The sequence below is a fragment of the Suncus etruscus genome, chromosome 13, assembly GCF_024139225.1.
Source record: "Suncus etruscus isolate mSunEtr1 chromosome 13, mSunEtr1.pri.cur, whole genome shotgun sequence".
Lineage (NCBI taxonomy): Eukaryota > Metazoa > Chordata > Mammalia > Eulipotyphla > Soricidae > Suncus > Suncus etruscus.
In genome coordinates, this window is record NC_064860.1 from 1,552,840 (window position 1) to 1,566,075 (window position 13,236).

Below are 13,236 nucleotides of genomic sequence, written 5' to 3' on the forward strand. Positions count from 1 at the left end.
AACACACGTTCAAAACGTCACAAGAGGGGGCCAGAGCCACTGCATAGCAGAGAGGGCACGTGCTGGCACGCAGCTGACCCAGGTTCGTTCCACAGTGTCCCACAGAGTTCTATGAGCACCACCAGGAGTGTCTCCACCGTCTCCCCCACATCCCCCAGACACAACCTTGTTATTTATCAGTGGGCAAACACTCTAGGGGGCGCTGTATCTGCCAGATATGATCATAAAACCACTTATCTTAAGAATGAACTATACAGCAGAGGCCCACGGATGGGGATCTTTGGTAAAACATAGACAGGAGGGACACTGAGGACTGTGACGTGGCAGAGGGAAAGAAACACCATGAAGAAACAGCCCCGCACACACTGTACAACTGACACTCAAATCATGAATGCCTTTGTAGCTTTGTATCACACACTGACACAGTAAATTAAAATAAATCCCTATGTCTTGTGCTGTGGAGGTCCCGGATTTCATCCCCTCACCCCCACCCAAATAAAACAGTCAAGTTTTCTCTAGCACATCTGCAACTGGCTGTTCTGACCCCTGCCAATGTCCAGGGACATCATCAGCACTTGCCATTTTACCCACCAAACGATGCCAGGGCAACCCCAGACCACAGCACTGCACTAACTCGGGCCCACCTGGGAGCCAGGTGCCTCCGAGACCAGCAAGCAGGGTTGGAAGAGTGTGCCATTGATAGGAGTGTCTATGTTTCTATTAGGAGGACAGACAGAAGGCTCACTAGAAGCTGTCCCTAGCACTGATAGCTGTTTGTTTACCCCCAAGGAATTTTCACCAAAAAGTCTGCTGTGGAAACAGAGTGGAGAGTTGGAGAAATTCTGTAGAGATTTTTTTTTTTTTGGTTTTGGGGTCACACCCAGCAGTGCTCAGGGGTTAGTTACCCTTGGCTCTATGCTCAGAAATCGCTCCTGGCAGGCTCAGGGGAACATATGGGATGCCGGGATTTGAACCACCGACGTTCTGCATGAGAGGCAAACATCTTACCTCCATGCTATCTCTCCGGCCCCACCATAGAGATTTTTTTTTTTTTTTTTTTTTTTTTGGGTCACACCTGGCATTGCTCAGGGGTTACTCCTGGCTCCATGCTCAGAAATCGCTCCTGGCATGCTCAGGGGACCATATGGGACGCCGGGATTCGAACCAATGACCTTCTGCATGAAAGGCAAATGCCTTACCTCCATGCTATCTCTCCGGCCCCTACCATAGAGATATTTTTAAGATTCATGTTATGGTTCAGACATTATACTTCCTTCTCACTTAATTGGTCTATTCTCCCAAAATATAGCCTCGATTAAATTCTCTTTGCTTGGAAAATTTTCAGCACCCAGACGTTTTCTGTCAGTTCAAAATTTACATCAAAAGGCCTTTTGCATTTCTTTGGTCTGGTTCTTCTACCCATCCCTTTTACACAAAACCAGGTAAAGAAAATTTGTTAAGGAAACCTGGCTTCTTGCAAATATCTTAATTTACATCAGTATGACACCTAAAACATTTTAACCTCTGGGCTCCTAACTGAACTGCATTCTATTCTAAGGTTACAAACCACCTAGAACCATCCCTGTGTATTGTTTTAAAGATCAAACAATGAAGAGATAGCATGGAGGTAAAGGCATTTACCTTGCATGCAGAAGAATGCTGTTCGAATCCCGGCATCCCATATGGTCCCCGGAGCCTGCCAGGAGTAACCCCTGAGCGTTGCCGGGTGTGACCCAAAAACCAAAAGAGAACAATGTACAGAGAGATGTACTGTTGCATTAAATAATTAATGATGGGGCTGGATGGTGATGGGTGGTGAAGGATTTCTCTCTGCCACCCCATCCAGCCGGCGGGTCCCAGGCCCAGGTGAAAGGCGAAATCACTCACTCACAGGCAGGCATCAGGAACCATCAGCTTTATTCATGCCCTATTCACCACATGTGTGTGGCCTATCTCATAACCTTTTAAGCATTCAGCCATTCTAGGCTACCCTGCGTCTTAACCCTTTGAGCCATCTTCCCTTTGGCCTCCATCCTGGTCCAAGACTAAAAGAGGCAACGACCCAAAAGCCAGAGAGCTCAGCAGGGCCGAAAGCACCCGAATCCCCTCGGTCCAAGGCTTTTCTACCTTTTCCAAGACCCCTCCCAGGAATGGGCGGGGTCTTGCAGGTAAGGTCACACCTAATATCCGGTTCCCAAGACCCCTCCCAGAAATGGGTGGGTCTCAGATAGGTACACCTACAATGTACTTTGCATAGAAACAAAATGTCAGACCGGAGAGACAGCACAGCTGTGTTTGCCTTGCAACCAGCCGACCCAGGACCTAAGGTGGTTGGTTCGAATCCCAGTGTCCTGTATGGTCCCCTGTGCCTGCCAGGGGCTATTTCTGAGCAGATAGCCAGGAGTAAGCCCTGAGCACAGCTGGGTGTGGCTCAAAAACAAAACAAAACAAAACAAAACAAAATGTGAGCATTCCTTTTATATTTGTGACTGGCAATATACCCCTTATTAAAGCCCTTAATCTGGATATTAAACTTAGAAAACTGTTTTCCACACACGTTGTGTGGAAAACATTTCTTCATATTTCTCCGTCCATGCCTCCACTCTCCTCGAGAGAACTCAAAGAAGTTCTATAATGCATCAGACCCCAAGAGCTACTCTGCGACAGAAGAGGAAACCCAAGGGATGCAGTAACAAACCACCCTGGTACCCTGTGAAGGGTACAGTTGAGCTCAGGCTGGTTCTAGCTGAGAAGGTATTGGGGGAGGAGGGGGACAACGACGACACCGGACACACACGCGATACGGCAGCATGGTACCTTTTTGTGGTGATCTTTCTGCCATTGACGATCTTGGTGGAAGTTGATATTGACTTGAAGGAGCCCATCCCACTGCCACCAAAGGCTGAGGAGGAGAATGATGTGAGGCCTCCATGGCCGAGGGAGCCAAAGGAAGTAAACCCTGCAAGGACACCAGGGGGTTAGGAGGTCGGTCACACACTGGGTCAGGGCTGACTGATTTCTGAGCAGATATTGGGGGTTTTAACCAAGACTGTAATACCTGTATCAAAAGAAGAAAATCCACCTCCAAAAGATGGAAATCCTCCAAATGCAGAGAAGAATGAGCCTGTGCCTCGACTTCTGCTCCCACGGGGTCCCAGGCGGTTCCCAAAAAAGTCTTCAAATGGGTCTTCTGAAAAGACAAGTGCATGGTAAAGCTCACACAACAATCACTTTGTGGAAGGACTGAAAGAAAACGTGTCAATGCCAGAGAAAAGCGATTCATTAGGTACAAGAAACTTCAGGTCATAAAAAAAAAAAAAAACCAAAAGGAGCATATTACAGCAGTGCAGTTAATGTACAAATAGCAGACCTAGATGAGGGGTGGGGAGGGAAAGAAAGAGGTAAAGAAGAAAAGGGGGAAGGGAGAAGGGGAGAGGGAGGGAGGGAAAAAAGGGAGAGGGATAGAGAGAGGGGGAGGGAGTCCTTTGATTTTCTGCAAGTTTGTTATCTCAAAAAAAATTATATAAATGGGGCCACAGAGATAGCACAACAGTAGGGTGTTTGCCTTGTAAATGCCGACCCAGGACTGATGGTGGTTCAAATCCCAGCATCCCATATGGTCCCCCATGCCTGCCAGGAGCAATTTCTGAGCACAGAGCAAAGAGTAACCCGAGTGCTGCCAGGTGTGACCCAAAAAAACAAAACAAAACAAAATTTTATAAAGGGTCCACCGAAATCCAAATGAACATTCACTACAGATAAAAAGTTATGCATTTAATAAAAACTGAAGGCACAGATACATCATATAGATGGATCAGAAACTATTACTGAAAGTAAGAAAGTAGTTTTCTAGCATTCTGGAGTGCTCTGTTGTTTTAGGAGGGAGAATGATAAACAAGCACTTACTATTTTGGAGGGGGAAGCCGTACCTGGTGACACTCAGGGTCACTCCTGGCTGTGCGCTCAGTGATCACTCCTGGCTTAGGGGACCATATGGGACACCAGAAGATCAAACCATGGTCCCTCCTGGGTCAGGCACGTGCAAGGCAAACACCCTACAGCTGCACCATCTAGCCCAAGTACTTACTTTATCTTTTTTTTTTTTTTTTTTGATTTTTGGGCCACACCCGGTAATGCTCAGGGGTTACTCCTGGCTATGTGCTCAGAAATCGCCCCTGGCTTGGGGGGACCATATGGGACGCCGGGGGATCGAACCGAGGTCCGTTCCTTGGCTAGCGCTTGTAAGGCAGACATCTTACCTCTAGCGCCACCTTCCCGGCCCCCCAAGTACTTACTTTATAAAAACAAAAACAAGGGGCCGGAGAGATAGCACAGCGGCGTTTGCCTGGCAAGCAGCTGATCCAGGACCTAAGGTGGTTGGCTTGAATCCCGGAGTCCCATATGGTCCCCCATGCCTGCCAGGAACTATTTCTGAGCAGATAGCAAGGAGTAACCCCTGAGCACTGCAGTGTGTAGCCCAAAAACAAAACAAACAAACAAACAAAAAAAAACAAAAACAAAAAAATCTACAAAACAGAAACAGGATTATCAAGATTTTTCTTAAAACAGTTACTGAAGGCCTACAGGGACAGCAGAGAGGGGAAGGCACTTGCCCTGTGTACAGCTGACCTGGATTTGATCCTTGGTATCTCATATGGTCCCCTGACCCCATAAAGAGTGATTCCTGAGGGGCTGGAGTGATAGTATAGCAGCATGATGTTTGCCTTGCATGCAACCAACCTGGACAAAACCAGATTCGATCCCCAGCTTCCCGGATATATGGTCTCCTAAGCCTGCCAGGAGAAATTTCTTGGTTTTTTGTTTTGGTTTTTGGACCACACCCGTTTGGTGCTCAGAGGTTACTCCTGGCTAAGCGCTCAGAATTGCCCCTGGCTTGGGGGGACCATATGGGATGCCGGGGGATCGAACCGTGATCCTTCCTTGGCTAGCGCTTGCAAGGCTGACACCTTACCTCTAGCGCCACCTCTCCAGCCCCAGGAGAAATTTCTGAGCGCAAAACCAAAAGCCACTTGGTGTGGTCCAAGAACACTAAATAAATAAAGGAATGAATGAATGAATGAATGAAAGATTGATTCCTGAGTAAAGTCAAAAGTTAGCCCTGGGGCCGGAGCAGTGGTGCAAGTGGTAGAGTGTTTGCCTTGCACGCACTAACCTAGGATGGACCACAGTTCCATATGGCCCACCCCAAGCCAGGAGCAATTTCTGAGCGCACAGCCAGGAGTAACCCGAATGTCAACGGGTGTGGCCCAAAAAACAAAACCAAAAAAAGGAGTTAGCCCTGAGCATAGCCAAAACAGAATGACTAAGGTTGTGGGGCCAGAGAACACAGAAGAGCACAGCACCTTACCAAGGAACAGACAGACGCACGCACACGCGTGCACAGCAAGCACAAATAGGCACACATGGTGACTTGGGGGTCAGAACCAAGTGACCCAAAGCAGCTGCATGCCTAGGCCAGGCAACGGTCTGATGCAAACAAGGTGGGTTCGCGGGAAGGCCTGCAGCAAGGGACTCAGTTGGGGGTCTGTAAGGCTCAGAGTGGTGGCCAGCAGTAAATAGGAGGCCAGCCTGTAAATAGGAGATAGCCAGAAACCAAGGCTTCCTCCAGGGGCAGCCAGCAGCCAGAAATCCCCAACTGTGTTGGAACTGCACCCTAATCACTTTTCTCCCCTATCTAGTACAGTCCAATCCCCCGGGGGAAGGTTCCAGAAATTGCTGAGAGGCTGAGAAACAGCTAAAGGGTTCAAGGCTTGTCTCAGATCCCCACTGACAGTGACACCATCAGGAACCCCTGCCAACAGGTCAGAGACAGCCTGACTGTGGCCCAAAATCCCAACTATAAAGAGATGTATTAGTTGGGGCCGGGTAGGTGGCGCTGGAGGTAAGGTGACTGCCTTGCAAGCGCTAGCCAAGGAAGGACCGCGGTTCGATCCCCCGGCGTCCCATATGGTCCCCCCAAGCCAGGGGCGATTTCTGAGCGCATAGCCAGGAGTAACCCCTGAGCGTCAAACGGGTGTGGCCCAAAAACCAAAAAAAAAAAAAAAAAAAAAAAAAAAAAAAAAAAAAAAAAAAAAGAGATGTATTAGTGTGATGCTCGAGAGAGGTTTACTGTCCTGTGCCCTTGTCAATCAAAAAGGGAGATAGAAGCTATTCCTGAATCCTCTAACCTCTAAGTCATCTTCACAGATTTTATCCCACGCCTCACCTCACTCTGGCACCACCTGTGCCCCCAATTCTCGGCCTGCAGAGGAGCCAGGCAGGCTGACTGGTCATGTGTCCCAACAAGCCCTGCCCTGATACAGAGGTGCAGGCTCCCTGACAACGACAACACTGCACAGCATCCATCCCACCCTCCCCACCCTAGCTGGAAGCAGCCAAAGACTGCCATCTGTCTCTTTTAGAAGGCATGATGGGGAGAGATGGCAGAGTCAAGAGGGAAAGAGGGGGCCGGAGCGGTGGCGCAAGGGTAAGGCATTTGCCTTGCACATGCTAACATAGGAGGGACTGCGGTTCGATCCTTCAGTGTCCCATGATTCCACCCCAAAACCAGGAGCGATTTCTGAGCACATAGCAAAGAGTAACCCCTAAATGTCACCAAGTGTGGTCCAAAAAAGCCAAAAAGGGGGAAGGGGCCCCAAAGAGATAACATGGAGGTAGGGTGTTTGCCTTGCATGCAGGACAGTGGTTCAAATCCTGGCATCCCTTATAGTCCACCAACCCTGCCAGGAGTGATTTCTGAGTGTAGAGCCAGGAGTAACCCTGAGCACTGCCAGGTGTAGCCCCCCCCCCCCCAAAAAAAAAAAGAAGAAGAAAAAGAAGGAAAGGAGGATGACAGGAGGTAATCTGAACTCCCTAGCCAGAGTAATTGTAAGTGGGCAGAACGTCTGCCTTGGATGTAGCACCTCCTACAGTCCTAAGCCCTGTGAGGAGTGAACCCCGAATCCCACCAGGTGTAGTTCCCGTTCCCCCAACGATGGGCTCTTTCTTGCTGTTCTTTTTTTTCCCTTTGCTTGTTTGTTTTGGGGTCACACACAGTGGCACTCGGAAATTATTCCTGGGACAAGAGCGGTGGTGCAAGCAATAGGGCGTTTGTTAGCCTTGCATGTGGCTAACCTAGGATGGACTGCGGGTTGATTCCCCAGCATCCTATAGGGTCCCCCAAGCCAGGAGCGATTTCTGAGCGCGTAGCTAGGAGTAATCCCTGAGCATCACCAGGGGTGGCAAAAAAAAAAAAAAAAAAAAAAAAAAAAGAATTATTCCTGGCAGTCTTGGGGGACCATATAAGATAGGACACTGGGGATGGAATCCAGGTTGGCCACACGCAAGGCAAAAATGCCCTACTGGCAGTATTATCACTCTGGCCCGCAAAAAATGTTTATCTGGAGCTAATATGGTCAGGCGCTTGCTTGAAATGTAGTCAACCCTGTTTCAAACCCCAGTCTAAGGGTCAGTCCCCAAGCACTGCCAAGAGTGACCATGAGCTCACAGCCAGGAGGAAATCTTAAGTACCGCCAGGTATGCTAGAAAGAAACCAAACCCCACCAGTGCTCCCAATAAGTGTACACACCCACATGACGCCCTATGCACCTACTATTCTACCATTCTCTCCAGAGTATTAACCCAGTCACTGTCAGACTTGAGTCAGGAGTCAGGCCTGAGCACTGCTTGCTGGGTGTGATCCAAAACCCCAGAGTAAATAAGTGAATAGTATGTAAAATCTCGTAAGGACCACATTAAGAATTACTCTGCCACAAATAAACAGAAGATCTCTTCTGTACGGAGAATTCATAGGCAGGGGAAGGTCAACAATACAGGAGCAAAAGGAATGAGCAACCAGAGCCCAGAGGAAGCCCAGAGCATGGACTGAGGAGAGAAGAGGCTTTGAGAACGGTGACCTGCTCAGTGACACTGACAAATCTGCACTTGGGACTATACAGGACACCAGGATAGACCATGAAGAGGCCTCCCCACTACACCATCTCTCCAGTCCCCTCAAAAAGATCTTTCTGAGAAAGGTCTCAGGCGCGCACCCATGAAGTCAAACACGCACACCTGTATATTGTACCTGCCTGTGAAGGTTGGGGTTCCCCTTGTCCACCTGTAAGTGCTCTTCTAATAAACTTGCTGTGGAAAAGCTAGGTGCCGAGCAGCGTCATTCCTGCTGTCTAGTGGGGAAATGGCAGCTTGTACCCTATGCCCAAATGGCCCAGTCAAAGTGGAACTTTATCTGCTGCATCTCCTACCTCAAAAAAAATTATATAAATGGGGCCACAGAGATAGCACAACAGTAGGGTGTTTGCCTTGTAAATGCCAACCCAGGACTGATGGTGGTTCAAATCCCAGCATCCCATATGGTCCCCCATGCCTGCCAGGAGCAATTTCTGAGCACAGAGCAAAGAGTAACCCGAGTGCTGCCAGGTGTGACCCAAAAAAAACAAAACAAAACAAAATTTTATAAAGGGTCCACCGAAATCCAAATGAACATTCACTACAGATAAAAAGTTATGCATTTAATAAAAACTGAAGGCACAGATACATCATATAGATGGATCAGAAACTATTACTGAAAGTAAGAAAGTAGTTTTCTAGCATTCTGGAGTGCTCTGTTGTTTTAGGAGGGAGAATGATAAACTGCCCCAGCTGCCCCTCCCCCTGGGCACAGGGATACTGCAGCGGCATAAACAGCTTCCAACTTCCATTAAGTCCTTGCCCGGATTGTGGTACTGGTTTCTGTGATGTCCATTCTGAACTTAAAGCTCAGGAGAGGACAGACACATCATTTCTGGGACTGAATCTTATACAGTTCCCTGCTGGTGTGCAGAGAATAAAATGTCAATGAGGAGAGGGGGTGTCAGAGCACTAGCACAGTGGTAGGGCGTTTGCCTTGAAAGTGGCTGACCCAGGGACCTGAGTTCAATCCTCCGTATCCCGTATGGCACCTGAGCCTGCCAGGAGCAATTTCTGAGCGCTGAGCCAAATAGTAATCCCTGAGTGCCTGGGTGTGGCCCCCCAAAAAAACCAAAACCCAAAATTAATAAAATGTAAGTGTGAAAGGGCTAGAGAGGACAGTAAGTAGGGCATTTGCCTTGCATGCAGCTGGTGCAGGTTCGATCCCTGAGCACAGCAGGGTGTGATCCCAAAACAAAGTCAGTGTAACTTATTTTGTAGGAATTTGAAAACCCTGTCACTGTGTCTGGGTACTGTAGACCACACTCCCTGGAGCTACACCCATCTCCCACTCGGAGACTGTTCTTTGCTTACCTGCTCAACCCTAAGCCTTGCAGCTTCATCCCATCTGCACAGTCCTCAGCAAAGGCCCCCGATTCCTTGAGCTCAAACTTCCAGCTTCCTATTAAACACAATCCAAACTCAACATCCCAAAACCCAATGTTCTACTTGAGTCTCTATTTAGACGAGCCTCGACCTGAGCAGTAAACTATCCCTTTGCACCTGAGCTAGTCCCGCCAGTGATCAAATTTTCCTTGGGAAAGGCCACAGAGTACATCCTGGATTTCTCATAATCTTCCAAACTGGTATTCCCAGGCTACCATCTGCCCCCCCCCCCCAACCCACTGAGTCCACACTGACTGCCGGCTGCTGGTAGGCACGTGCCACAATGCAGGGTCAGAGAACCACCTCAGAAAGCAACTGAATGGGGCTTATTCTCCAAGCCCAAGTTCAGCCTGGAACATGTGTCTCCATGGCTTGTTTCTGCAGCTCTTTCAAGGTCATGGTTTTTGGATTACTGTGGGGGAGGGTGGGGCTTGTTTTTGGCTCACACTCAGTGATGTTCAGGGGTTCCTCCTGGCAGTACTCAGAGGACCATAGAGGGCGCCGGGGATTAAACCCAGGTCAGCAAATATCCTCCCCACAAAACTAGTGCTTGGGCCCTAGTTTCTGTTCTCTCAAACACAAACTTCCCCAACTTTGGAGCTGAACCAAGTTGAAACAAAAACAGTCTCACTTCACTAAGAGAGAAAACTGAAGGGGCCAATGAAAGAAAGAAAACTGAAATAATTGTTGGGTGGGTGAGTGAGTGGAAGGGAGGGGAGGGGAGGGGAGGGGAGGAGAGGGAAAGAGGGAGAGAGAGAAGTGGCAGATGAGAGAGAACTGAAGGATCGAAGGGACCAGAGGGGGAGAGAGACAGAGAGAGAAAGAGCTGAGAAGGATGGGGACGGTCTGCAGGCGGGGCCCCTTGGACACTTCCCTGAGGTAACACTTACCCTGGCTGCTCCCAGCTCCAGGCCTGCCTGTCCTGTCCTGTCAGCCGTGACCACACGAGAGAGAGAGACACCACATGAGACCATTTCTAAGGAGCCTGGCTCAGCTCTGCTCATCCTTTTTTCTAAAGAGTGGCTAATCTTTAAAGGGGTACAGTCCCCTCAACATATACTGCTCAGCAACTGCAGAGGACCCAAGGTTGAACAGGGCGGCCCCTCCAAGAAGCGGGTCCCAACTCCCAAGCACCTTGGGTAAAGGGTGACAGCCACAAACCACACCAGATTCAGTGGGCCAGAGAGCACAAGGGCAGACCCACCAGTTCTGTGTCTGACACCATCTAACAGAGCAATAGGAGCTGAAAGGGAGGGAAGGCAGGCCCTCAACCCTCACTCTCACTCTCACCCAGAGCTGAAGGGGAGAGAAAGGGAAGGCAGCCCTGTACCCTGAAAGTCCCCCTCTTCCCAGCAGCTGACTTGAGGACCAGGACAGACCCTGGGCAGACCTCAGACCCTAGCCCTTTCACTCCTTCCTGGGTTGGGAAAGCTGGGGGCCCCATCCTTCTGCCCTGACTCATCCACCAAGCATGGGCAGAGTTTCAGGACACTTTATTTCAGCAGGGCTAGACCCAGGGGTGCTGGCAGGCGCTGCCCTGTAGCTTGGGCCCACTGGGCTCTTCCTCGCTCAGCAGCTCCTCGCACAGCTCGTCCTCATCCTCAATCTCGTCGGACACCAGCTCCAGCTCCTCAATGGGCAGCTCGCCCCAGACCGGGCTCCAGCTATCACTTGGCTCCTCTTCGCTAAACTCCTCGAGCTCCTCGCTAGACACGACGTCCAGAGCCTCACTGTCCACCTCGCTCAGGCTCCCCTCCAGTGCTTCCTCACACCCCGGCTGCTCTAGCTCCTCGCTAGGCTCCGCGTCCTCATCGGCCTCCTCCTCCTCCTCCTCCTCCTCCTCGGACCCTGGCAGGGCAGAACGCCAGGCTGGGCTCGCCATGGGATGGGCCAGCAGTGTCCCCCTAAGAGTATCCCTCTAGGGCCACCTCACTGGGTCTGTCTGCCTTACACAGTGAATGCTCCAAAGGTTTCAAGGCTGGTCCTAGCCCAAGGAAAACATTCTAAAACAACAGACCATGGTTCTGCTTTTAAAAAGTACGATTTTGGGGGCCAGAGCGATAGCACAGCTTTGCCTTGCACGTGGCCAACCCAGGTTCAATCCTCGGGATCCCATAAGATCCGCTGAGCCATGCTGGAATGATTCCTGAATGCGGAACCAGGAGTAACCCTGAGCACCGCATAGTGTGGCCCAAAAACAAACAAAGGTGCAATTTCCTAGAAGATGCTCCAAACCCCTTTTCAGGCTCCAGAATTAACTCTGGTTTCTGAGTCCCACGATCCCCTCTAAATATGGACCAAGTCCCAAGCCCTATCACTGCAATTCCCACAATCTCATCATGGATATCGAAAAGCAGGTACTAAGCTGCTTCCCTCCCATCGAGAAAAGAAACAGGTTTTTTGTTCTTTGTTTTTTTTGGGGGGGCCACACCCGGTGGTGCTCAAGGGTTACTCCTGGCTGTCTGCTCAGAAATAGCTCCTGGCAGGCAAGGGGGACCATATGGGCACCGGGATTCGAACCAACCACCTTTGGTCCTGGATCGGCTGCTTGCAAGGCAAACGCCGCTATGCTATCTCTCTGGGCTCAAGAAACAGGTTTTAAACAGCTAGTGGCCTCAGGAAACCAGGGTGCCTGCACCCCAAATGCAGAACTGAAACCCCAGGCTCTGAGATGTAAAGACCACTGCTGGATGTGCATGGGAGGAGGTCTCCCAAGCCATGGGAGGCCCACTGCATGGGCCTAGATCAGTTTCCCAGCCTTAGAGCCTGATGCCTCACACAGAAGAGTGGAAAGATGTTACATTTTGGGACCTGAGCAAAGAGGGCACTGGCCTTGCAAGTGGAATCCCCAGCTGTCCCATATGGTTCCCAAGCACAGTCAAAAGTAACCCCTGAGTACAGCTGGGTGTGGCTCAAAAATTAAAAAACAAAACAAAACAAAAAAAAAAAACAACTTTCTATACTGAGTTGAAGTTGCTGCCCAGAGCACCCTGGCAACTACCTTGGCATCGAATTCTGAACTGATTTTCCCAGGGAAAACAAGCAGGCTCCCTTATGAGGAGTCCACAGCCCAGCCTACACTCACTCAGGTTGGCACCGGGCATGCAGCCATCGGGCTGCAAGGTCACCTCGTACATGTAGTAGCCGTGGAGCATCGTCCTGTCCTGGGTGCAAATGCCGAGCGCCTGGAAGTGAAAGTCCCCCAGAACACCTAGAGGACAATGGGGCGTCACTGCCTGAGGCCTGTCAGTCAGTCCCCACACCTGGTGGCCACTGCAACCAATCCAAGATCCCAGGCCACACTCAGGGCTCCACGCAAACCTCACTTTAGAGAAGTGCAAAATGAAACACACATTCCAGTGCTCTCTCTCCATTCAGGTAGGACCCCTGGCAATGTGAGGAGGCCCTGTCACCTCTTCATCCCCCTGAAATCACTGTCTGGCTATGGTCAACCACTCAGGGACTTTCCCCTCACTCCACCTCTCCAGTAAGGTATGTAATCTATGAACACTTCAGCTACAGTCCAATCCCCAGTACCACATATGGTCCCCAAGCAAGCCCAAGAGTGCTCCCAGAGCAGTCAACAGTAAGACCAGCTGCGCCTAGAGATCACTCTCAGCCTTTTGGGTACCCCCAAAATTAACAAAACAAGGGCACAGTGGGTAGGGCCATTTGCCTTGCATGTGGCGGCCCAGGAGCAACCCAGGTTTGATTCCCAGACACCCCATACAGTCCCCCAAGCTTGCCAGGAGTAATTTCTGAGAGCAGAACCTAAGAACCAATGGGTGTGGCCCAAAAAACAAAATAAACAGAAAAAACTAACAAAACACAAAGAAACTAACTGAGAAGGTAGATCTCCCTGTAGCAGGGGTCTCAAACTCA

At 50.0% G+C, this 13,236-nt stretch overlaps 1 protein-coding gene across 4 annotated transcripts in view; it reads right to left on the bottom strand.

Moving 5' to 3' along the window:
• The window catches only part of DNAJB6 (DnaJ heat shock protein family (Hsp40) member B6), a 46,177-nt gene that overhangs the window by 10,898 nt on the left and 22,043 nt on the right, over positions 1 to 13,236 (bottom strand). For all 4 annotated transcript variants that reach the window (XM_049785282.1, XM_049785279.1, XM_049785281.1 and 1 more), the window contains exons 6-7: positions 3,059 to 3,190; positions 2,818 to 2,959 (exon numbers count right to left, since the gene is read on the bottom strand). In XM_049785282.1, coding sequence (XP_049641239.1) covers positions 2,818 to 2,959; positions 3,059 to 3,190 — 274 coding nt within the window. The remainder of the gene's footprint in view (positions 1 to 2,817; positions 2,960 to 3,058; positions 3,191 to 13,236) is intronic.